This window comes from Ahaetulla prasina, chromosome 11 (genome assembly GCF_028640845.1).
Source record: "Ahaetulla prasina isolate Xishuangbanna chromosome 11, ASM2864084v1, whole genome shotgun sequence".
In the NCBI taxonomy this organism is placed as follows: Eukaryota; Metazoa; Chordata; class Lepidosauria; order Squamata; family Colubridae; genus Ahaetulla; species Ahaetulla prasina.
The window spans coordinates 25,835,789-25,862,056 of record NC_080549.1 but is presented as its reverse complement, the minus strand read 5'-3'; the positions used below and the strand labels follow the sequence as shown (position 1 = coordinate 25,862,056).

Below are 26,268 nucleotides of genomic sequence, written 5' to 3'. Positions count from 1 at the left end.
CTTTTATTCACACAATCACAGGATAATCAGCTTTTTCCAATAATACTAATAATTCTTAGGAAAGGGTTGTGAGGTCCGCTTCAACTGCACTAAAATGATCAGAATCTGCTGGCGGGGGTGGGGGGAAGTCAACTGAAAGGGGGGGACTGTTTATTGGATCAGGAAGGGTCCAGCGGTTGCCGGGCTCGGGGGAAAGGAAGCAGGCAAAATGAAGGAGTGGAGGAGCCACCTTGGGGCAGGGCTGGCTGTCTCCTTCATGCTGTCAAGCTTAGGGGAAAAAATTCGGAGTACAGCGAGTCTTTTGCAAAACGCATTAAACACAGCGAAAATACAGGCTTACGAGAAATTATCACATTACAAACACGATACTGAAATATTAGGATAAAATGCCCGGAACTCATGAAAATGCCCTAAATATAATCTCGGCTTTGAAACTCTTTGAGTAGCCCCTACTGAAGACAGTTGAGCATTAGCTTTTTCCTCCTTCCTCCTCCTCCTCACTGTCCCCTTCTCCTCCGAGTTTATGGCGGGCGAATTCCTCAACCATAACGTCATCGCTGAAAATCACGGAAAACGAAAGCCAGGTTTCAAAATGAGAGTCCAAGCTATGATAGAACCAGTCTCTGGTCTTGCATTCAAGCCCCCATTCCCTCCTCAATTCTTCTGCCCAGGGAACGTTTTCAAGGACAGGGGTGAATAGCACTTCACACCCTTCCATGCACAACCAGCCCTGCCCCCCCACTCAGTTTGCTCAGCCCAGAGTTCCCACTCTGATGCAATAGAGGAGACTGGAAGGCAGCAGAGCTGAAAGGCCCAGCTCTCGGAGCTTTCGGGGCTCCTTCTTGGTTCTTGGGGTCTGAGGGGGTGGGGGCTCCTTGGGTTCTGCTAGTGGGAATCTGTTCTCCCAGATGGGTGGGGGGAGGGGGGCTGAACACAACAAGCCAATCCACCAGGCAGAAGAAGATATGGGACCCTCACAGGGGTAAAATGCTCCCGGTTCGAACCAGATCACGCAATCGGTAGCGCTCATGGCCGGTAGTTCAGCAATCAGGTAGCGATGGTAGAGCAAATCTCTGCCCACCCGCCCAGGTATCATTACTTCCTGGTTTTAACCAGAAAGTAATGTGTTTTTTACTTTCTGCACGTGCGTGTGCACTTCCGGACCGGTAAGGAAGGTGAGTATATTTCACCCCTGAACCATCACAAGGGATGGGAGAGGAAACCACTATTGACACTGGTTCAAAATTCAGCAGTTTCAGATACTCATTCAAAATGTAAGGATCTATAAATATGATTTAGGGGAATGGGTTTGTCTAAAGCAGTGTTTCTCAATCTTGGGAACTTGAAGACGGGTGGACTTCAACATCCAGAATTCCCCAGCCAGCAATAGGGAATTCTGGGAATTCAAGTTCCCCCATCTTCAAGTTCCCAAGATTGAGAAACTCCGGTCTAAAGACTAGCTGATAAAAATGTACAAGAAGAAAAAAGCCACATTTTTCTTCTGCAGTGAAACACGAGAATATCATAAGCTTTCCAATTAATTAATTTATCATGGAAGTTGAAAACTTATGTTTTGGGGTAGTCAGAAGAATCACCAATTCTTAGCAACAGCAAGTTTTTGTCACAGCTAAATTTATTTTGGAGAATGAATTATCCATAATGACATGCTGCCAATTCTAGCGTGGAGCCCTCTTTCCTTACCTGGATATTGCTGTCAATCAGGAAGAGGAAGAGGATGAAAGAGAAATAAATGCATGCGCCATTTAGTCACATTAATCACGACAAAGTTATTGATCAAAAACTCCCTGCCCATCTGTACCTATTAGCTGGCCATGTGCAACACACACACAGAGACACCAAGCAAGCAGGTCCACTTCTCAGGTCATTTTTGAAACACTTAATAGTTGGGTCATTCAGGTGGCCAATGGGGACCTGCAGCTTTATAGATAGAGACTGACTGAAAACCCAAGTCAACCTTCAGCCTGGTGCAGCCCTCCAACTGATGGGATTTGCCCCTCATGAAAGAACTCGTCAGTGGGGCGGGAGCCAAAAAAAAAAAAGGAGATTATTCAAGGAATTTAGCCTTTTGCAATGCCTGGAAGGCCTGGTGCTTCCCCAGCATTGGGCTCAGGCAGTTAGATGCACTTGCTAATTATTGATATGTAACATAACATAACATAATAACAGAGTTGGAAGGGACCTTGGAGGCCTTCTAGTCCAGCCCCCTGCCCAGGCAGGAAACCCTACACCATTTCAGACAAATGGTTATCCAACATTTTCTTAAATATTTCCAGAGTTGGAGCATTAACAACTTCTGCAGGCAAGTTGTTCCACTGATTGATTGTTCTAACTGTCAGGAAATTTCTCCTTAGTTCTAGGTTGCTTCTTTCCTAGATTAGTTTCCACCCATTGCTTCTTGTTCTACCCTCAGGTGCTTTGGAGAATAGCTTGACTCCCTCTTCTTTGTGGCAGCCCCTGAGATACTGGAAGACTGCTATCATGTCTCCCCTAGTCCTTCTTTTTGTTAAACTAGACATACCCAGTTCCTGCAACCGTTCTTCATATTCATTTTTTTCCCCAAAAATACGGATTTTTTTTCCCCCTGTAAAATCTGCCATTCAAAAGACTGAATGTTGATGTATTTTTAACAGAGATGTGGAAAAGGGAGAGCCAGTAATCCATAGTGATCCTTTGGCTCCAATGGACCAGAGAGTTTGAAGGACCCAGCAGGTACTGCTTGTTGCTGGGAGAAGCCGATCCCCGCAAGGCAGGCCAGGGAGGGGCCACTTTCAAAGGTTTGGGGGTCTCCTTCACTCTTCTCTCCCACCTCCGCTACTGGAAGGAAGGGGGAGGCCAATGTGTTCCAATGGGCCTTTTTTATGTTTTTAAGAATGGGGAAAACACATCTCTATAAACAACCTGGTTCCAATGTCCATTTCTAAGAGCAGCATGAAATCCTCCTCCAAAGGCAGACATTTGCTGCCTGCTTTGGGCCCTTTGGGGAGACAGGGTACCCCCAAAGACAGGCCCTTCACATCCCCCCTCTCCATCAGGGGCCCCTGGATTTCTCCCATCATTGAAAGAGGGGGGGGCCTGTAGCTGATTCCAGTTTGGAGAACTGGAGCATTTCCCAGAGCCTGGCGTTTCCCCCAAAGCCACCTTGTCTCGAGACAGCAAGGCCGGGGGGCTTCCTAGACAACACTTACTTTCGGGGGGCTTAGGGTGCATCAGAATAACCGGCATCTCGACAGAGACGTCACTGAAAAGGAAACCACATCAATTTATCCAAAGGAGGCACAGAATGTTCTTTAATACAAAACTCATTTAAGTTTTTTACACATGCATTAGTTTTTTTTTAAGTAGTTGCTAAGTGACTGATCTTATGACCGTGGGCCATAAGCAACAGAATAAAAAGCAACCCAATAATAAATAATTGATATAAAAAAAACAATGAAATATACAACAGAAATACACATGCTTGGAGGAAGCCCCATTGACCAATCAGCTGGGGCCTAAGGAAGGTTGGGAAGAGACGGCTTCTGCAGTTCCGATGACAAGAAAGGAAGCTGCCTCCCACCCCTATGGGGCACCCTATGCCGTCATAGGGAGGGAGGGAGGGAGGGGGAGAGAGAGAGAGAAAGAAAAAGAAAGAAAGAAAGAAAAAGGAAGGAAGGAAGGAAGGAAGGAAGGAAGGAAGGAAGGAAGGAAGGAAGGAAGGAAGGAAGGAAGGAAGGAAGGAAGGAAGGAAGGAAGAGTGAGAGGAAGGTCCTGCACTTCCAATGAAACCTAGATGGGAAGGGACATTCAGCAGGCCTTATTCAGGTGTCTCAGGCTGCCTAGACCCAACACGTTTCTATCATCCAACTAGGTGGTGATCCTGGCATGAGTTCCCCTGACCAGGTATACTGGTGACACCTAAGCCCCACCTGCCAGATCACTTCTCCTACTGGCTTCTGTGTACATTTAACAAGGTGAGAACCAGGCATTGCAGCACACCCATCCTGGAGAGTCCATGGACGCAAGCACAGCTCCCTGGGCCACTGACCGGAAGCTCCATGGGGCAGTTGTGAAGCTCTGCTCTGCCTCCTTCCATACACATCTAAGCAACCCAAATGACACTAAGAGCTTCTGACATATTTTTAGTGCTTGTGACTATCATTAAACCCACTTTCACTTCACTTTGTGTCTTCATCAGCTCCACAAAATCAGCTCCACTCTCATTCTAATATTTCTTGAGCTTTCTCATAGACTCATAGACACAACAGATGTCATATTCTTGGCTTCCTCATTTATTCTCCTTATTCTACATTGCCATTTTGCCTGGGCTGTGGTTGCCAGCAGGTGGGCCTACAAAGACTGAACCCTGCCAGCCATCCTGGCTCTAGTCAACGGAGGCTTTCACATCTGCTCCTCAATAAGAGCAAACTCTACACTGAGTCACCAGCCTTAACTACCTTTATGCCATGGGTGGTGCTCCCTACTAATGGGGAGGGAAGGAAGGGCACATCCTGGTACATGCTGACCAGGAATCACAGCCCAAATGTTCACGCTCTTCTATGCAAGCACAATCTCTAATCTAGGGACTGCCCTGAAAACCACCTTACTGGCACTCCAATAACCCACCAACCTCAAAGGTATCGCAGCTCAAGAGCACAGGCCATAAAGCTTAAGCCAGGCACCTTTCAAAACAACCAGGAATAAATTGATTTAGTGATCAATAAATCCGTACTTACCTTGATGTGAGATCTCCCAGGATGCTGTGGAAAGAAGGAAGGCTCAGTATGGAATACACAAAGAGCACTACATATATAGGAAAGGGAAGATATTTTATTTATATTTTTATTTACCGGTATTCTTATAAACCACTCAAGGCAGTGAACATCCCTAATACTCCTTCCTTCTCCTACTTTCCCCACAACAACCATGCAAGGTGGACTAGGCTGAGGGAATGATTGGCCCAAAGGCACCCAGCTGGCTTTCATGCCTAAGGCGGGACTAGAACTCAGTCTCCTGGTTTCTAGCCTGGCACCTTCACCATTAAACCAAACTGGCTCTCAGAACAGCAACTCTCCATTGCTATTTTTTGGCCAGTAAACTGCTGGTGTGCAGCCTCCGATCTCCAATTTCTGTCCAATTTAGGCACAAAGGAATTGTGCCAATAGACTGAGATTGCGACACTCCCTTGATTAAACTTCTCCGATTAATTCTAGTTACACAGTTTAACAGGCCAGCCAGAAGCATTAAGCAGAAGGCCAAACTCCCTGCAACGTTGGTTGGTTGCTTTGATGAATGACTGCCTGGCAAGGACGCCTGGCTTCGTCTTAGCATGTGAGCTCCAGTCTGTTGAAGAAAGAATGAAGTCATTCCTGGGTTTGCTTGATCACTTTCTGCCCTGCTTTGGGTGGTGGGTTAACAACATGTAAACCAATTGACCTCTGTCTTTTTCAGGGAATTTCCCCAGTCTAGTCTATCCCCCTGGAAGGCCCTGTGGGTCTCCCACCCGAGTTCTAAGAAAGGCTGACCCAGCGTCCTTTTTCAAAGGTCAACCAAAGCTAGCTGGGTTCTTCTGAACTGATCGAGAGCTCAAGAACGATGGGCAAGAGAATAACCATCCCACAATTCAGAAAGATCTTGGCAGCTCAAGACTGCAGATGAATATTTGAATGAGGGTTTGCTTGTCTTTAGCAAATGGGCGAGGAAGAGCCCTTTGAGATGGTTCTCCACAACTTTTTCTCCTTTAATTTAATGTCACATATCACGTTGTTAATATATATATCAGTTGTGATAACGGTTAAACCCAAAGGCTGCCCATATGTGTACAGGAAGTCCTCGACTTACAACCACAATCGAGCCCAAACTTTCTGTTGCTAAGCGAGACAGTTGTTAAGTGAATCACTGCAGTTGCTAAGCTAGTAACATGGCTGTTAAGTGAATCTGGCTCCCCCATTGACTTGGCTTGTCAGAAAGGTTGCCAAAGGGGATCACGTGACCCTGGGACATCGCAACCGTCGTAAGTATGAGTCAGTTGACAAGCATCTTGAATTTTGGTCACGTGGCCCTTGGGGATGCTGCAACAGTCATAAGTGTGAAAACTCGATAAGAAGCCACTTTGTTCAGTGCTGTTGTAACTTCGAACCGTCACTAAATGAACCGTTGCAAGTTGAGGATTTCCTGTACTTGACCTAGCAGATCATAGGACTGAGACGGAATCAAAATTCCAGGCAAGAACCTGCCAGGAACAGAGCAAAGGAAGCCCTGAAGGCTCCGGACCGGTTCTCTGAGCAGACTGCCACTCAAAGCCATGGAAACCCCCACCCCCGCCCCCCCACCCCCCACGCCCCAATGCCAACTGGGACCGACTTCCCCAAGGAAAAGTGTGGGGAGGGGGGGGGACAGAGGGAGACGGAGGCATTGGGGCAGAATCCAAAGGGGGCTTTTTCACGCTGTTCTTCTGGAGAAAAGACTCACCCTCCTCTGGATACCACCAAGGTGACTTTCACTTTGTAGGAAACCAGGATGCCTAGAACCTCTTTGTCCATCCCAGGCCTCAGACTAAGGAGAAAGAAGGGGAGACGTTGGAAGAGCCAGGGAGCAATAGCCAGAGGGAGGAGGAGGAGGAGGTGCTTCCTCTTACATGGTGCTGGAAGCCAGGTTGGTGTCCTCGTGCTTCAGTTTGCCATCCAGAGCCAAACCACGCTTCTCGCGATTCTTGCTCAACAAGGGAGTTACTGAGAACGTTTTGGAGAAAGTGGAGTTTGCAGCCACGTTCTCCCTGTGGGAAAGGGGAGACAGGATCAGTGGTGGTGGGTCCTGCGGATGCCTGTGAAAACTCTTGTCTTGGCACCGATGGGAGAAAAACATTTTTCCCCAGAAGAGAACGTTAACCAAGGAACGTGTGACTTACACGCCTGCACTCCCATTCTGTGGGCCCCGTGTGCGTGCAAAGGAGGGGCTTTACTGTGTGCGCATGCGATGGAAAAGGCGAGAGGATCAGGTTCCCTCCGATGTTCAAAACAGACCATTTCATGGCATGAGGCAGCAGTGATCCCTCCTTTCCTGGATTCAAGGGAATTGTCCCCAATTCATCCAAACTGAGCAATTTCATGATCCCGTACTTCAGCTTCTGAACAGTCAGATCATCTAAACAGCCATTTCCTCCATTTTTTCAGGGGGTGGGGGGAAATGCATTCCCCCTCCTCAATTCAGGAGTGACCTTTTCCCTTGTCCAGGGCTTTCACATCTCCATAGGACATCCAACTATAAAGATCCCATTTTCCAAAATGTCTTTAAAAATCCAAACATGAATAAAACACATATATAGCATGTTTCCGGGCAACGCAGAAGACAATCAGAGATGCTCTGCTTACAACGGCTGTCTTTACCCAAAGCCCCAAGACTGGACCACCGCCCTTCTCTTCTCCTTGCCTCCCACCTACCAAGGACAGGACACTTACACAAATTCCTCCGAGCAGACTGTCTTCGTATAGCTATCCAGGGAATACAGGACCACATCGGTCAGCTGGTCAACTGGAGAGAAAGGGAGACACCGTAGCACAGTGGTAATCCTCTAAGGTTATACGGAGTAGGGGATTTTACGCAGATATTACAAGTTCATCAAACATGCAGGTAGAACTATGTCCCTAATACTTTAACATTTCAGAATAACAGAGTTGGAAGGGACCTTGGAGATCTTCTAGTCCAATCCCCTGCTCAGGCAGAAGTCCCTATAACAGGGGTCGGCAACCTTAAATACTCAAAGAGCCATTTGGATCCATTTCCCACAGAAAAGAAAACACCGGGAGCCACAAAACCTGGGTGGGCGTGGCCAAAGAGTTTGTGGCCTTTGTGGTGACCATAAGCTTATCCCAAGTAAATTCCAGCGAAACATATTCAGGCAATCATAATTTAGACAATATGATCAGGTCACTTCCTGGTCCATTTCTGTTTAACTGCCATCTTGGTTCTCTGCAAGGTTGGATATTTTAGGAAGGTTCACCAGATCTATAAGATTTCTGGACCGCATCCTCCCAATGATCTGGCCGGCAGGACTGTAGAAACCTAGTCAGGCGATCTGACTCCTTGATGAAAGAGGCAGCGTATCTCCATCCATGGGTTTGGGTTTGCCTTAGTTTTCCTAGGAAGTTTGTAGGGTCATAAGTGAGCATCACGGTAGATCCCATCCCATCCTTATACCAGAACTTAACATTCTTTAAAATTTCTCCATTTTTAAAAATATCTTTATAAACATTCTGAGCAATTCACCTACTTGCTCTAGTTTATTAACTTATATGTATAACTCGAAATCATTCATTCCATTTTTCCTCTCAAAAATCTTGGTCTTTGATTTTTTCAGAGCTACACTTTTGATTGCAGCATCATTCAGTCTAGCATTTCTTGCCTCTGTCACCAACACAATTGTTTGCTTACAAAAGTACAAATACATTCATTTTATAGGGCTGGAAAGGACCTTCTAGTCCTCAAGGTAAGGGACCTTATACCATCCTGGTCAAGCAGTTGTCCAGTCTATTCTTGAAAACCTTGATTAAAAGACGAAGGTGGACGGAGGGCCCAACTGGGCAATAGCTGCTTCCATGGCTTGTTTAATTTGTTCCTTACCTGATACTTTAATCTTCTTCACAATCTTGCTGGTAGTATTGTTTATGTCCACATTCACTCCAATTGGGTCCCCGTGGTAATAAATCTGAAATCACAATAAGTTACTAAAATCAGATAGAAAATAAGCACCCTCTTATTCTGGAGAGGCGCCCCGTTTAGCCAACTGCTCTGCCCTCTTTCCCTTTTCCCTTCTACTCATTTGAAGTTACACTGCAAACCTATCAATCTACAATTATAAGAAATCCAGTCTTAGGAAGACAATAATCATAGCAAAATCAGAAAAAGTCAATGACCAAGTAGCATCTATGAAAAATGCACATGCTACTCTGGTGGGTCCTGCAGTTTCAATGAGCCAAGAGCCAAGAGCCAGGGTTCCCGCAAGGGTTGGGATTACCAAACAGAGCTTCAATGAGAGAACCTGAGCCAGGACAGAGCATCTAGGACAATTCACCAAGGCCAATTCGCTGTGGGACAATTTGCCGCAGAATAAGAATTACACTAAGATCAAAAAAATGGTGGAATATAATCTTCAAACGAAGGATGCCAAAGGAGGGACAAAATGAAATGTGAATAACAAAAATTAAAATAGTTTTTAAATTATTTTAAATAATAAAATTGAATTGTCCCACGGTGAGCTGGCTGTGGTGAGTTGGCGAGTTGTCCCATTCCGAGGACCAAGACCTTCAGCACGGCATCGACTGAGAAGAGACGGCAGCGACGTTCACCTCCTTGTCCATGGACGCCTCGAGGTGCAGTGGCTTGTCTGACATCATGAACTGCTTTGTGACTTGAGTTTTGGGTGAGGTGGCTGTGAGGGCCGGGGCGAACTGCACCTTCCGGATCACCAGCCGCACGGAGTTCCTGGAAGCAGATGAAACGGCGGTTAAGCACTCCAGAGCCACAATGAGAGGCAGGAGAGGGAATCCTGGTGAAGAATTCTTTGAGCTTTGCTAAATTTGTAAACTATAACAGAAAATAACAGTGACGGAAGAATCCTCTCCCACAAAGGCTCAGATAGGAAAAATTCAATTAAGGTTAACCCTGCCAACCTGGACAAGGGCAGAGAGCATCAAAGCCTCTTGAACCAATCAGAAACATGAAGCTCGCCCTCTCTCCACCCCTCCCTCCCTCTCTCCCCCTTCCCCTCTCCCTCCCTCCCTCTCTCTCTCTCTCTGTCCCCCAGGCTCTAAAGAGAAGCTGGAAATACTTCATGCAGCCTTTGTCTTTTACCTTTCACCCCACTTCCCAGAAATGTTTCAACCTGGAGAATAAGGAGAAAATAGCCATAGAGAAGACTGGAATTGGAGCGTGAAGGCCAAGTGAAAATGATTTTTGGAGACAGGAGGAAGAGACACAGGTTAGACAACAGTCTGACAAATGAAATTTGAGTCCAAGGGAGGAAGAGTAGTGAAAGCATCCCAAAAGGGACCCCTTCCCACCAGTTTAGGGGAAAATAAAACTTTCAGGTGTGATGAGTCAGCAAGGCCTGAAAAATATGCAGACTTTGCAGATAATTGGGGGGAAGAAGAGGCAGCTACAATACCCCCTCCCCCATACCAAGCATGTGACCACAACGTTAACTTGCAGCCAGGAGCCCAAAACCCAGCAAAGAGGCTGTAACCCACCTCTGGCGACAGTTAGCCATCCTCAAGGAGTATCTGGATGTCAACAGCTAAAACAAATTCATTTGCCCTTCCAACTCATCATTTTTCATCCTCCAAAAACAAGGAAGACCATTCTGAAGAGAGCCCACAGGCATGTCATTCATGACCACAAAGACCCAAACCATTGGATGACAACCGGGGACCGTTATCCTCTCCCAGTTATCCCAAATCCACTAGACTGGCTAACCAAAGGCACAAAGGCCTCTTTGCCCAACTAGAGTTGAGAAGTATTTGCAACCTAATCAGAATGAAAGAGGACACAAATGTCTAACAGGCTACGACACAAGATAAAGCAAGCCTGAAAACACAGTCGTATCTTTTGGTCTGGTTAACGGTGGAACTGGTTCATGCATGACATACAGTAAATAAAGGTGAAAAATTGCTGGCTTTACTTCTTAGGAATTTTCTCTTCTGGGTCTTGAGCGCAAAACGCCTTCACCTCAAAATCCACACCACAGGGCTGTGGGAGACACAAGAATAGAGGTTACAAATTGATGAGGGGCAGATTGTGCCTTTATTTACAGTTATCATTAAGAAAGTTTAAGAGAGGAACTTTAGCCTCTTGAAGGATTTCCCACCTCCTAGAACATCTATTCTAGGTTGCCACTGACGTAATGTAAACTGAGTCACAGGGAGGTGAAAAGCAGTGGCCGATGGACTAATCCCCAGCGGGGGATTTCCTCCATGACGTCTATGGAGGAAATTTAAGCATCCAGGTCACGGCTGTCCCAGAGGTGTTTTTTTCAAAAAGCAGCTGGCCTTTGTTTTTCCTTGAAGACATTTCGCTTCTCCTCCAAGAAGCTTCTTCAGTTCTCAGTTCAGTTCATGTCGTGTCCCACTCCTCCGCTGACGGCCGGGTCAGGGAAATCCGAATCAGGCTTGCCTCTGCAGCTCTGCCCAAAGTCCTAGCAAAGTCCTCAGAGCAGGCAGGAGACCAGAAAGTGACTTCAGCAAGATAAGTTCGACTTTGCCTGACTCAGAGACTGCCAGAAAGCAGATCCTTTATATAGGCCATGGGGTGTGGCTCCATGACTCAGCACTCATTAAGGCCTGCCCCTCCCTTCCTTCTGTTGCCTCCGCCTATCCAGTCTTCTGATGCGAGGGTCACTCCAATCAGCAGCTGTTGGAAATAAACTTTCCTCAGGCTCACATGCTGTGGAGGAGGGGGAGGGGTCTAGCTGCTCCGTTTGCCTGGGCATGGAGCCAGGGCTGGGGCTGGGGGATGCTCCCTCCTCTGCAGCCTGCTTGGGCATGGAGCCAGGGCTGGGGCCGGGAGATGCCCCCTCCTCTGCAGCTTGTCTGGGCATGGAGCCAGGACTGGGGCCGGGGGATGCTCCCTCCTCTGCAGCCTGCTTGGGCATGGAGCCAGGGCTGGGACCGGGAGGTGCCCCCTCCTCTGCAGCTTGTCTGGGCATGGAGCCAGGGCTGGGGCCGGGGGATGCTCCCTCCTCTGCAGCCTGCTTGGGCATGGAGCCAGGGCTGGGGCCGGGGGATGCTCCCTCCTCTGCAGTTTGTCTGGGCATGGAGCCAGGACTGGGGCCGGGAGGCATACATTCCTCCGTGTTCGGGAGCAGATAAGCAGACCCCGGCTGTGGTGAGAGCGGACAAGACACAACAGTTCAGTTCTTGGAGGAGAAGCGAAACATCTTCAAGGAAAAACAAAGGCCAGTTCCTTTTTGAGAAAACCCCTGTGGGACATTCTTGCATTACATAGGCAAGTGGACTACAGGTAGTCCTTGAGTTACAACAGTTCATTCAGTGACCATTCAAAGTTACTGAAAAAAGTCACTTATGACCATTTTTCACACTTGTGACCATTGGAGCATCCCCATGGGATCAAAATTCAGATGCTTGGCAACTGGTTCATATGAACGACGGTCGCAGTGTTCCATGGGTCACGTGATCCCCTTTTGTGACCTTCTGACCAGAAAAGTCAATGGGAGAAAACCAGATTCACTTAACAACCATGTTACTAACTTAACAACTGCAGTGATTCACTTAACAACTGTGCCAAGCAAGGTCGTAAAATGAAGCAAAATTAACTAATGTTTTCCTTAGCAACAGAAATTTTGGGCTCAATTGTGGTCATAAGTCGAGGATGATCAGTTCCTTCCAAGACGAGCCCTCTATAATTCTAAGCAGCCGAAGATAAAATACGTTTAAAGCAGGAGTCTCCAACCTTGGCAACTTTTAAGACTTGTGGGCTTCAACTCCCAGGGTTCCTCAGCCAACTTTGCTCAGCTTTGCTGGCCGAGGAACTCTGGGAGTTGAAGTCCACAAGTCTTAAAAGTTGCCAAGGTTGGAGAGCCCTGGTTTAGAGAAGAGATCAGATTTGTATTGGCTACCCAGGACCAGAGACGGTGTCCAGAGACCAGTTGCTCTGCTTATTCATTCCCTTCGTATTTTGCAGTGGTTGCTCCAGAGATACTGCAGCTCAAGGAAGAAAGGTGAAGGAAATGCAGCAAAACATAGAAAGAAACTGATCACCTGAGAAATCTTTTTTTTTTTTTTTAAAGATAATTTGAGATAAGTGAGGAGAACCAGAAGCAGAGTTAAGGATCCAGCCAAGGAACCAGGCAAGCAGATGAACAGCTCCAAGGGAAACCGGCTGGGTTGGGCGGATGGGCCCAGTGCCACAGCTGGGGAGTGAGTCAGCCTGATAAACCAGAGCCTTGGGGCTTCCAAGATTGAGGGCCCCCTAAGTGTCCCTGAACTCAGTCTTGTTGCTACAGCTGGCATTTGGCTAGGCGACCAACCCCCCCACCCCCCCCACGGAGGAGAAGAGTGAAATCCGAACACGAAGCTGCCACCCACCTTTCCAGCATCATCTGCTCCTGGCTGCAGCGTGATTGAACAGGGCAGATTGACTGCCATCTATGAAAACAAAAAACCAAATGTGATAACCACCCTGAAAATAGACCCATGTTTTGTTTTTTGTTTTGTTTTATTGAAAAAGTTTTTAAAAAAACAAAGACATTTTCCCCCCTTTTTTCCCCCCTCCCTCCCAGAAAACCCTCTCTCCCCCCCCCCGGCTTCCCGGGTCAATCACAAGGTATTGTTATACATAAACCAAACATAGAATAAATTTTTCCCTTCCAATCCAATTAACCTCATCCAAAGCTTTTCATCTCCCAACCCCCTCCCCATTAGATAAAATAACTTTCTAATTATTCAAAGGCAATCTGATATTTCTTAATCTGATATCTATTTTGTAGATAATCAATCCATTTTTTCCATTCAATTAAATATCTTTCCTGCGTATTGTCTTTTAAAAAAGCTAAAATCTCAGCTTTTTAAAATAGACCCATGTTTGAGGACATAAAAAGAGCTTCTTTCTCCCTTCCCAAAAGTCCAAGAAGCACCACGTCTTTGCCAAGGTCCCCGAGTGATGGGGGAGGAGAGAGAAAAGTAATCCTTCCCAGGCAACACAATCATAGTGCAGGTAAGGGGAATAAAGGAATGTGGGAGGCATTTTCCACTTTTTAAATTAAAGGTTATTGTAAGATAAAATAGTACCCTATGATTTGTACCCTATGACTATCATTAAGTGTTGTAAGTGTTGTACCTTGATTAAGATTTCTTTTATGTACACTGAGAGCCTATGCACCAAGACAAATTCCTTGTGTGTCCAATCACACTTGGCCAAAAAAAAAAAAATCTATTCCAGAAACAGAAATTAAAAAAAATAACAATCACAATAATACTTTAGACTTCATAGTGCTTTACAACCCTCTCTGAGTGGTTTACATCGGCATATTGCCCTCAACAATCTGGGTCCTCATTTTACCGACCTGGAAAGGATGGAAAGTTGACTCAACTTTGAGCTGACCAGGATTGAACTCCTGGCTGTGTGCAGAGTCAGCCTGCAATTCTGCATTCTAGTCACTGTGCCACCAGGGCTCCTAAAAAATCCTAAACTCCTAAAAACTAATTCCTAAAAAGTCAAAAAGAAGAGAAGTGTAGAGAGAACTGAAGAAGGAAGAAAAAAGTAGCAACTTTTTTCCATGCAGTAGAATACAAAAAATGGGTCGTGGTAGCTCAGGCTGGAAAGAAGCCTGTTATTAGAACACAGCAGCCTGCAATTACTGCAGGTTCAAGCCCGGCCCAAGGTTGACTCAGCCTTCTATCCTTTATAAGGTAGGTAAAATGAGGACCCAGATTGTTGGGGGGGCAATAAGTTGACTTTGTAAAATATACAAATAGAATGAGACTATTGCCTTATACACTGTAAGCCGCCCTGAGTCTTCGGAGAAGGGCGGGATATAAATGTAAATTTAAAAAAAAAAAACACCACAAACCAGTTACATCCTCAATCATTTGCTTTACAGAGCAGGAATTTGAGTTGATGTGGTAGCCCATAGCCACATCTTAAAAGCTTCTGGTGCCCCTTGTATGGCCACGCAGCAGCTGTAGCTGTGGTAAGGAAGGGGGAAGGAGGAACTTCACAAATCACGGGATACCTCAAAGGTGAACGGGTAAGCATGTTCTCCTAACTTCTTCACCAACTTGTCCTGTAAGGGTGTGAGGGTCTTTGGAGCCTGGTCTGGCGCAGGTGGGTAAAGTTGAGTTGTGAGGACATAGAGATCCTTCCTGAAGGTCAACCCAATGACATCCAGGTCATCTCGACCATACCGAAATGCACATGTGAGGGTCACATAGACTGGACCATCGAAGGATGGAGGACAAAAAAAAAAAAGAACAGTGAAAAATACAAGAGAACACTTGTAAGCAGGTTTAGGCAGAGAGATGGAGTTAAGAAAACAATTACTCTTAGTTCAGGGTCTGGATGGGAAAGAGGCTTCAATTGAAAATGGGAGTGATTCTTGGTTTTGGGGCCTTCTGGATCTTTGCTGTCTTTGGTAGCAAATACCAAATATCTTTGATATTGGATACGATAGAAGTCCCTCAGATTGGCAAACCAGTCAGTAAACACAACTAGATGAACTAATTCTACTTTATCATAGGGCTACATTAACACAATCTTGCAACTATGGAGGTCCAAACTTCAATTTTGACCATCTGATCCATTAGGGAGGATCCTTCCTGACCATTAAGCGTCTGATGGCTCCTGCTTCTCTTGTCTGATTGTTTCTTAGGCAGCATCTCTTCCCCTCATCCCCCAAGGTCATCCATACATTCCATTATACAGACAATCTGTGGGTCTCAATAAAGGACAATATTTGCAGCTTAGGGTTGAGATGAAGGGTCCTTGGTGCTCTCTGAGGTTGTTTTCTTGCAGATGTTTCATTACCCAACTAGGTAACATCATCAGTGCTAGTAAGGAGTATGGTTTGCTGTCAGTTTATATTCTGGTGACTTGCCTGTCTGTGGGTTGGAGGGGGGATCCTTGGTTGGGCTATTTACTGATGGCTCTTTGGCAGTTTCTTGATTGGTGTCGCTTACTTGATTGTTGGTCTACTTCTACTTCAAGACTATGCTGATTTTGGTGCTGATTACTGGTGGAGAGGTGCTGGAGTCTTTTTGTTCTCTTTTGGGCTGGTTGATTGTCTCTTTTGCATAGTCTACAGAAGTTAATGTCTAGGTGTCTATTGGCGGCTGATTTTGGGGTCCAGTTTTGGGGTCCTAGTGGACTCACAACTCCTGCTTGAGGAGCAAGTGACAGTTGTGACTAAGAGGGCCTTGCACAGCTTCACACTGTGTGCCACTTATGCCCTTTCCTGTGCCATGAGGCTCAGTCCTTCATGCCCTGATCACCTTTAGGATGGATTACTGTAATGTGCTCTACATGGGGCTGCCTTTGAAGAATAACTGGAAGTTTCAACTGGTGCAGCTGCATGGACAGCTCCGTGAGCCCTTATAGGGCACCTTATACTTCTGTCCCATTGGCTTCCAGACTGCTTCCTGGTTCAAATCAAGGTGCTGGCTTTGATCACTAGCCTGACTTGGGACCAGCCTATTTGAGGGACTGCCTCTCCCCAATTCCATATACCTATTCAGCAGGAAAGGTATGCTGTGGGTCCTGTCTGCTAACTTCCACCTGGTGGAACCTAGAAGAAACAGCTTTTCCGTGGTGGCCCCCAGCCTTCCCTCTGAGGTGAGGTCGGTCCCATCCCTGACAGCCTTTGGAAAAGCCCTGAATGGGTGTTTTCCCCAGCAACCATGAGGATCCCGTGGGGAGCTGAGAGACGGATGTTTTGTAATTGGATGGTTGTTATTCTCTTGCAATCTGGCCGATTAAGTATTTTATTATGTTTATTGTTTTAATTGTTGACTGTATGCTGCCCAGAGTCATGACCAGTGAGATGGGAGGCCACATCAATTTGCTAAATAAATAAATAATGTTTCTGAAGAGGGCAGAGAGAAAAAAGAAACAAGAAATGTACCTTTCCTGTCATTCACAGTTTCTGGGTCTAGCAAAACAACTCCATCTAGAAATAAAAAATATAACAGAACCTGATTAAAAAAAAACAGAACAAAAAACCAGCATGAAGACGATGCAAAGGGCTGCCTGCCTTCTCTCCAGCCATAGCAATGAAACTCCACAACCAATTTCCGGGCTTTCCAAAGGCCATTGAGGGTCCTTGGGGCCCAGTTGTTGTTGTCATCTATTCCAGGGGTCTCCAACCTTAGCAACTTTAAGACTTGTGGACTTCAACTCCCAGAATTCCTCAGCCAGCTTTGGTGCATTATATAAACAGAATTTCTAACAGTAACACATTTGCCTTTAAGTCCCAAAGGTGCTTTTTCAGGAGCCAACTGGACTTATCCAGTTATCCATTCCTACTCCTAATCCCAGTGGATTTCCAGAGGAAAAAATTGCAGACTACAGGAACCAGGAGCACCACTCAGGTGACCCTGAAGGCACAGATAAGCCTCCAAGTGCTTCAACGATTCTCTAAAAGGATGCTAATGACCAGCTGTCTGCAAGGAATATAAATCCTTCCATTCCCCACCATCCTGTTAGAACTGAAGAAGTTTCTGGGATGAGAAGAGAAGCGTCTTCAAAAGAAAAACAAGAAAGTCCAGTTGGCGCCTGAAAAAGCACCTTTGGGACAAAGGCAAATGTGTTACTGTTAGAAATTCTGTTTATATAAAACACTACACAGAGCAAATAAAGAGTACATTCACCATGTGCTTTACTGCTCAACTATATAACTGTAATAGGAAACAGGAAACTCTACTCAGAACAAAAGAGCATAGACCATAGAGAATATAGTATGTATACCATAGATCTAAAGTTAAAAATTCTGCCATCTACTGGCTGAATACTACTGTAGTTGTTGCATAGAAATAACTTCTGACAATGAATTCCAACAGTTACACTATAGCAAACGGAGAATACTTGAAAAACAATTTAAGGAAGAAAATTAGGAAACTGTATTTGAAGAGCCAGCTCATAAAGGGACTAAAACTAAGGAAGGATGATTATTTTACCTGGGTGAAATAGATATAACCACCAAGCAGGCCTACCAAGCTTCAGCTCAGAATATAGGGCAAAGATAGAAAATGAACTAAGGCTAGTAAAAGAGGCAGAGTCCAACCAGAAGAAAGAAAGAAAAACAAAAGAAAGCTCACCATGGTAAAAAAAAAAGGGGGGGAGTCTAGGAAATGTGCAGAGAAGAGCAACAAAGATAATAAAGCTTCTGGAGCTTAAATCATACGATGAACAGTTGAGAGAGCTAGCTATGTCTAGCCTAATGAAGAGAAGGAGTAGGGATGACATGATAGCCATCCTCCAGTCCTTGAGGGGCTGTCACAAAGAAGAATGGATTGACTTATTCTCCAAGACACCAGAGGGCAGGAGGACAAGAAGTGGAAACTTATCGCAGACAGATCCAACCTAGAACTAAGGAGAAATTTTCTGACAGTGTGAACAATCAACGGAACAGCTTGCCTCCTGGAATTGTGAGTGCTCCGTGGCTGGAGGTTTTCAAGAATAGGCTGGACAACCATTTGAGTGGGATGGTAATAAAGTTAATGCCTTGAGCAGGGGCTTGGACTAAAAGACCTCTGAGGTACCTTCTGGCCCTATGATCCTACGTTCTAAGAATGGTTTCCCCAAATATATCAAGAAAAGAGGAAGACAAAGCAAGAGACAGGGTCATTTATTACACCAAATGGAGAAAATCCCAGTAAACTTAATCTTCCAGCCCCGTCCACCCACTGGCCTCCATCCTTTGGCCTCTGCCTCCCAGCAATTTAGCTCCTTGCAGCAAGCAGCAAGAAGAAACAGCCCATTTCAGCTTCAGCACATCCTAATTCGCACAAGTTGATTGTCCCCGACTCTCAGCTGTTTCAGGCTGCAGGGATTGCCATGGCCTATTGCTGCGCAGGCCTCTGCTGCTTGCTGCAAGGAGGTAAATTGCTGGGAGTAGATTTTTTTTTCTTGTGCTAATCAAGCTATGAAAATGAAAGTAAAGCAGGTTATTTGCTGATTGCTGCAAGGAGGCAAAATTGCTGGGAGACAGAGGCAGATTTCTTTTTCTTGTTTTCCTCACCAAAAAAGGTAAGTGTCTTATAGTCCGGAGCGTCTTATATTCCGAAAAATACGGTATGTGGACTTCAACTCCCAGAATTCCCTAGCCAGCATGGGAGTTGAAGTTCACACCACTTAAAGTTCCAAGGCTGAGAAACAGTGTCTTAACCAAATTGCTGAAAATGCTCTGTCTTCCTTTCTCTTCCCCACCCCCGCTGCCCTCATCACCCTCATGCCAATTCAAACCCTAAATCAGGCCTAGTCACACCACGCACCTGATGAAGTGAGCTCATAAAAGCTCATATTTCCTTTAATAAAAAGTGTTAATCAGGACAGGGATTAGCCGATTCTTGCAATTTTTGGTTTCCCTGGACTAACACAACTGCATTAAGTAACTGTGCAAATTCAGATTATCTCTTTACAGAACCTTCTTGGCCCTCTACGTCACCATCTCCCAAAGGGTGCAGAATCTGTACAAGGGAATCAGTACTAACAGGATTTAAAGCAAATCACATACCGACAGGTTCCACAGATTCCACGTGATCCACAAAGTCTCGCTTTCCCAGGTAGATGGATAACTGGATAGACAGGAGAGAGAGAGAGAGAAGATGGTCTCCACCTTTGCTTACAGGTATCTTTCATCCCATAATCTCGGCCAATGGCACCATGACAAAGGTTGGCACCGCCACACAATACTACTCGGAACTCAAGAGGCCCTCCTTGATGGTACCTCATCAGTCTGGACTATCAAGTGGTTCTAATTTGCAGATAATGCAAAATTATGTAGAAAACAAATTCAAAATGATATTTAAAAGAGTAGAAAACGGGCTGCAAAATACAGAATGCAGTTGAAGACACAAATGGCATAGGGCCGGGTTACTTACGGGACCGCCTGCTGCTACCGAATACCTCTCACCGACCCGTGCGCTCTCACAGAGAGGGACTCCTCAGGGTGCCGTCGGCGCGACAGTGTCGTCTGGCGACACCCAGGGGAAGGGCCTTCTCTGTGGGGGCTCCCGCCCTCTGGAACGAACTCCCCCCAGGACTTCGTCAACTTCCGGACCTCCGAACCTTTCGCCGCGAGCTCAAAACTTACTTATTTATCTGCGCTGGACTGGGTTAGTTTTTTAAGTTATGGGTTTTTAATGGTGATTTTATAGTTTAGGGTTTTATATCGGTCGTTTGACCGTTTTAGTTTTAAATTGGCCGGTTAAATATTTCATTTTAAATGTATTTTAAATTTATTGTGTACCTATGTGTTTTAATAATACACGCCTGAGTCCTTCGGGAGAAGGGCGGTCTAGAAATCTAATTAATAAATAAATAAATAAATAAATAAATAAATGAAATGTTTTGCCTTCTACAGATTTATTTTTTCCTAAACATAAATCAAATACACAGTACACTATGTGATAAAGCAAGACAAGACAATAAGATTATGGTTGCTCTTTTCTGTAAACATGCTGGTAAACATTAAAACATGAAATTCTGCCAGCTTTTCAGAGCCGGGAGAGCTCAAGCAGGGCAGGGGGGGGGAGACTCAGAGAAGAGCAGCTGGGGGTCCAACACAGAAACCTGCTGTGACACTATATTTCTGGACCTGGTGCAATTTAAGCTGCTCAGGAGCCACCTCTAACCCGAATCCCCTTTGAAAAAAGATCTCCAGCTGAGAAGATTACTGGATTGGACAAAGATTGATTGATTGATTGCTTATTTGTACCCTATGATTATCATTAAGTGTTGTATCATTAAGTGTTAAATTTGTACTCTATGGCCATCATTTGTGTTGTAAATGTTGTAGGTTGATGAAGGTATATTTTCTCTTCTTCTTTTATGTACATTGAGAGCATATGCATCAAGACAAATTCCTTGTGTGTCTAATCACACTTGGCCAATAAAAATTCTATTCTATTCTATTCTATTCTATTCTATTCTATTCTATTCTAAAAGATCTTTTCGCTTTTCTTGGCTGCTGCTCTAATCCAGAAAATGGCGCACAACCTTCTTTTATATAACAGGTAGTCCTGGAGTCACAAGCGGGCCCAAAATTTATGTACATGAAATGTTTGTTAAGTGGGTTTGCCCCATTTTACGACTTTTCTTGCCACAGTTGTTAAGTGAATCAATGCATTTGTTAAGTTAATAACATGGCTGTTGAGTGAATCTGGCTTCTTCCATTGCCTTTGCTTGTCAGAAGGTTGCAAAAGGGGATCAAATGACCCCGGGACACATCAACCATCATAAATACGAGCCAGTTGCCAAGCATCCAAATTCTGATCATGTGACCATGGGGATGCTGCAACAGTTACAAGCATGAAAAAAGGTCATAAGCCATTGTAACTTTGAATGGTCACTAAATGAAATATTGTAAGTCGAGGACTACCTGTATTGCATATACAGAAATTGCTATGTCAGGGTCAATTCCTGCATGCATCAGAATCAACCCCACTGAACTGTCACATCCGTTGCTGGGCACGTAAAACTCAGCCTCAGGTCCGGTTCAATTTTCCTCAAATGTCAATCTCCATCCAGCAGAGCCAATGCCAGGTTGGCACTCCGGTTCCCCTGAATGATCCTATCCACTCTCCCTTATCTGATTAAGACCCTGACTAAACGCCAATTAGCCAGAAATCCTCAGGCCTGGCTTGGGCCAATTTAGCCTCCTCATGATGTATTTACAGCAAACTCCCATCTTACCTTCTCATTGGGACAAGTCTTCTTATACACTCTGCCAAAAGAGAGAGGGGGGACAAAGCGGGGAGGGGGCAGGGAGGGAGAAGAAATTTCAGAGGCTGGACAATATATTATAAACCATAATACTCAAGGTGGTTAATCTTAAACACAAAATAGTTTTAAAATTTAAAGTGCATTTGTTAGAAGTGTGCCCATGAGGCATCCCTGAACAGCTACAGAAAAGATAAATAGTAGGAATGGTGCAGAGACTACAGGCAGTAGGCCCTGAAAGGTGTAATAGCGGAGTCCTCTATCCAAAATGCAGCCACTTTGCTCCTCCTGGATTTTTCCAGAGCCTCAAAGATCACAGCTTTAAATCTGAGCTTTAGGAGCAATATCACTTTAGCTCCTTTCCTCAGATTCAGAACCTTGAATTTTAAAATATACCCGCTCCCATTAAATAAAGGAGGGTCTCTAGGGGAAGAAAGTCCGAGAGGTCACCCGGGACTCCTTGCAAAGGTCCTTGGCTCCATCGGGGAGATGCAGCTCAGGAGGAATCCTTTGACTCTGGGGGTGGATCTTTCAATGGCGGGGAGGGGGCAGGGCTGAAGCAATCACAGCTCTGGGGTTGCTTATCATCATGGAAATAACCCATTTCTTCCTGGGAGCTTACATTTCCGGCCTTAATTTTCTGGGGGGGGCCAATGTTCACAATCTGATAATATTTATTTACTTATAAAACATATAAGCCACTTTTCATGTGACATAGCAATCCATTCTAATTATTCAAGTAAAAGAGAATACAGCATCTGAACCATGGAGTCCTTGGTGCTCTCTAAGCTTTGTTGGCAGATTTTTCATGACCTAGCTAGTTGATGCCCGATTTGCCAGAATGACAACATAAAGAGCGTATATAACAGCCACTATAGAGGGCAGATGGGCAGAAGACTTGCAGAGCGCATCCATGAACACCAAGAAGCAGTCAAAGGACACCATAAAAACTCCTTAGTGTCACAACACATGGATAGACTCAACCACAGTTTCAACTGGAAAACTGAGCATTTTAGACCAAGCCAAATGGCAAAGAATGCTAAGGGGTTTTGGGCACTCAGATGAATCAGCCATGAATAGACACATCAAGATAAACCATACCATTCACAAAAGCTAAAAAAGGAAACAAAAATATAGAATACATCTTCTCCAGCAACTGACACCCAGATAAGCAGGGATTAATGCCAGACAAACACAGAGAAAACAATACCCTAATCAAGCAACTACCAAGGAGAAAAGCCCCTTAACAGCTGCTGGGCAACCTACTGCATATAAAACGAGGACCAAACCCCACACTCAACCAAGTTCAGACACTACCAAGGACTCCACCATTCTAATTGTTGCTAAAATTGTTAAGAGTTGAACAATATCACTGAAAATTGTGCTGTAATTGAAACCTGGCCAAATTATGAAATGAAGCTGAGCTGATGGAGAGAAAGGGGGTGTTATCTTCCTGCACTACAGAATGTGAACAGGGAAACCTGGGAAGATATCAGCTTAGCAACCAATCTTGGTTGGGCACTTGAGGCTCCTGCTGCCTCAAGCACAAGGAAAAGGGGCCTAGCGTAAGAGAAGCCCCACTGCCCCTCTAGGAAGCCTCTTCGGGGTGCCTTTCACTGGGCTGGGGTGAGGCAGTGAAACGAGGCGCAGACCACAGGGGAGACAAGCCAGACCTACTTTGGTCCGTCAGCCATCTTTGGGGACCGGAAGCAGAACTCCTGCAAAAGATGAGAAAACCAAGCGGTAGGCCAGCAGTGCAGTGGTGGGAACCCCTCCCCACCAGACAGCCCTCCCCTCAAAGGCCCAATACATCCAAAGCAGGTTTCTTGGGGCAGCTTCTCCCACGGGGGCTCCCTAGAGTTCCTGCTCTGGCTTGAAAAGGCTGGGGATGCTTTTGAGCCAACAGACTCGCAGGCCATAAGCTTCCTCCTCATTCCTGGAAGAATCTTTGGGCAATGGGGCATCTGTATGGCAGATTTTTCAAGAGGTGGCAAGGGCAATAGCTCAGGGTCTGTAGTCTAGAAGAGGCCGGCCAACTCCTTTGGCTTGCACAGTCATATCCACACAGTTAACAATACAACATTGGTATAACTAGCATTGTCAAACTGTATCCCTCCCCCCATTAACTATATTTCAGTGGTGATGGATTTAGAATTGTACCAGTTGGGAGACCCAGTTGGGAGCTTAGGATCAGAGACCCACCTATTTAAAATGGGGATGTTGAGAAGAGCTGTGCCATTAGAAGTTCTGGAGGTGGGGAAATCATTTATTTTATTATTTTATTTTTTGTCAAGCATATATATATTGTGCCGCAGCTGCCATTCTTTCAGGAGGGACCGCTCCACCAAAAGGGCTGGCTTCCAAGAAAATGTTCTTAGCTCACCGCTGACTATATCCATCTAAAATATTTTTAGTTACCTAATCTTATTTCTTAGTGCTAAGCTATATACATCGTTCAGTTTTAATTAGCTGGTTTTCAGGGATTTGTCCAGTGACTTAAGTTTAAGATCTCTAACTCAATACCGAGCAAGATTAGCTGGGAAGGATCTTTCTGTACAACTGGAATCAACGCACCAAGTGAATAGGACACGGGAAACCGCTAACTTGAATGTTTATTAATGGAGAAACAGGTGGAAATCTGAAATCATGGTTTTCCACATAAGTAGAGGAAATAAGGAGCACATCTTACACTACAACATTTATTTTTTTTAAAAAATTTAGTGGGAGCATTTTCATAGAATACTAAATGATCCAAAGTGCTCTGTTTCATTACTCAGTTATTTCCCTGGCGCTTTCTGCCAACAGATTTAATGAACAAGCCCAGATGGCTCCGCTCCTTATGGACCAATCAGGGAACTGGGATGATCCCCTCTGACCACCCGGAAGGAAAACAAGGAACGACTCTGTGATTCAATTAATCTCAGGCGATAGATGCACTTGCTTTGAAGGACAGACAGACGGCATTTCCAGCTAACAAAACTCCAGATGTCTAAAGGGCAATGATACTGAAACCCTCTAATGCCATCTGATTTTTGCAGCCCACATCTGATGGCCCAGCTGAGAGGACCCGAGTGGAAGCTCTAGAGTAATGAAGTTGGCCAACAAGCCCACATCTCAAAGGGGCTTACCAAGGGAGAATGGGAGCCACAGCAGAGATTGGCCCCTTCCCAGGGGGCAGAGCAGGCAGGCTCGGCTGCCAGGGTCCTGGGGCAGCCCAATTAAAGGGGGCTTCCCCAGCCAGGCAGTCCACCGTGACTGCAGCTGTCCCTGGTTGGCCCATCTGGTTTGGGTCAAGGATGAAGGAAAGGTGAGAAAGGAGAGTAGGGGTCCATGCAGCAGCACAATGGAGATGATGCCCCTTCACTTAGTATTCTCATCCAATGCAGGAAGGACAAACCCTGAAAAAAGCCTCAGGAGAGGCCCACCTAAGCTCACTGGTCTGTAGTGAAGTCATTTCTATTACCCAAAAGTCTGACTGGAAGCTCTGACTCTCAACAGCTTCTTCTTCCTCAGGGCCAATCTCTACATCTTCAACCCTTAGTTCTAGCCTAGCCCTGCAGAGCAAGTGAGAATCAGACTGAATCCTCTATGACAGCTTTTCAGATCCTTCAACACAGCCATGGTGGGCCCCGCCCCATCTCTTAGCCTTCTCTTCTGCAAGTTGAATATATCTGGGTACCTTCACTGGACTTGGTTTCCTTTCTCCATCTTGGGAGCCCTTCTCTGGATTTGATCCAGTTTATCGATGTCTTTTTTTTAAAAAAAACTGGGGTGTTTAATTTAAAAGCTTCCCTGCTTTGGGGGGGGTCTATAATTTTTTTAATTCTAAAGGGTGGGTTTGGGGGGAGGGTGAAAGCAAAACACTCTTTTGTGGGGGAGGGGGCAATCTTAAAACCTGTGCTGGAACTTCCACTGGGAGGTATTAAAGTTAAAAAATTGAGCCTTGTAAATAGTGGTGGGATTCAAGTAATTTAACAACATTAGGTTCTCTGCCCTAATGATTTCTTCCAACAGCCAGTTTGCCAGACTGCTCAGAAAGTTAACAACCGGTTCTCCCGAAGTGGTGCGAACTGGCTGAATCCCACCACTGCTTGTAAGGATTTAAATTCTGACACCAGCCATCTATTGGAATACTTTTGGTCCAATTTTTTTCAATTCTTGTTTTATTTCTTCTATGTAGGCATTCAGTAATTAATAATTTTTTTCTTAACCCTTTTAGTAATAGTGAGTCTTAATATTTGAAACATTTATATACAGAAATTCCTAAATCTATGGAAACTTCCTTTGGGGAGGAAAAGCATTTAAACTTCTTGCAGATGAGTTTTAAAAATTGCAATCCCACAAAACTAAAATATTGGCCGGCTAATGCATTAGACGGCGTCTGGGGCGGGGAGTTGGCGAAGCCGACGCTTCTCCGAATAAAGTGGCGCTCCCAACTCCGGAGCTTCGCCCCACCGACCCAGCCCGCGCGGAATCTTTGCCCGACGGCAGGGACGGTCTTGCAAGCCGCGGTGGACGAGGGTTTCTGGGGAAAGCGTTGCAGGGTTGGGTGCCTCCGCCCCAGCCCAGCCCAGCCCAGCCCGGCCAGCTCAGCCCCTCCAAGAGCCCCGTCCGTCGGGCGAGCCCTCCCCGAAGGAACCGCCCGTGCTCCGAACAGCCTCCGCGGCCGACCGGCTACTGGGCGCCTCGGGAGTTGGGAAGCCGCCGCCTTCTTACCTGCGACCCGCTGCTCGGCTGCTCCTGGGGCAGCTCCTGGGGCCCCTGCTCTTATACCCCACCGGCCCGCCCCGCCCGGCCGCCCCTTCCAGGCCACAATCCTATTAGCCG

At 45.7% G+C, this 26,268-nt stretch overlaps 1 protein-coding gene across 3 annotated transcripts; it reads right to left on the bottom strand.

Moving 5' to 3' along the window:
• Window positions 1-469: 469 nt before the first annotated feature.
• ARR3 (arrestin 3) lies at window positions 470-23,135 on the bottom strand. Of its 3 annotated transcripts, none has more exons than XM_058196987.1 (16): window positions 23,119-23,135; window positions 21,415-21,445; window positions 19,235-19,295; window positions 16,625-16,669; window positions 14,741-14,940; window positions 13,095-13,154; window positions 10,673-10,740; window positions 9,342-9,477; window positions 8,617-8,701; window positions 7,455-7,527; window positions 6,635-6,772; window positions 6,469-6,552; window positions 4,734-4,757; window positions 3,207-3,259; window positions 1,702-1,711; window positions 470-557 (listed from the first exon to the last, which is right to left on the bottom strand). In XM_058196987.1, exons 1-16 carry the CDS (start codon window positions 23,133-23,135, stop codon window positions 470-472), a joined length of 1,173 nt encoding a protein of 390 aa, XP_058052970.1. The 3 variants fall into 3 exon arrangements, with proteins under 3 accessions (XP_058052970.1, XP_058052969.1, XP_058052968.1); XM_058196986.1 differs by lacking the exons at window positions 1,702-1,711; window positions 23,119-23,135 and adding exons at window positions 1,820-1,826; window positions 22,499-22,515 and having other exon boundaries at window positions 3,201-3,259; XM_058196985.1 differs by lacking the exon at window positions 1,702-1,711 and having other exon boundaries at window positions 3,203-3,259.
• Window positions 23,136-26,268: the final 3,133 nt, after the last annotated feature.

What these genes read in the sequence shown, in the direction of transcription:
- ARR3 (XM_058196986.1), bottom strand. An exon ending in GAGCAGATGATGCTGGAAAG is followed by an intron (nt 10,741 to 13,094) that starts GTGGGTGGCAGC and finishes TGTCTCCCACAG; the next exon opens with CCCTGTGGTGTGGATTTTGA. An exon ending in AACCTGGCTTCCAGCACCAT is followed by an intron (nt 6,553 to 6,634) that starts GTAAGAGGAAGC and finishes CTTTCTCCTTAG; the next exon opens with TCTGAGGCCTGGGATGGACA.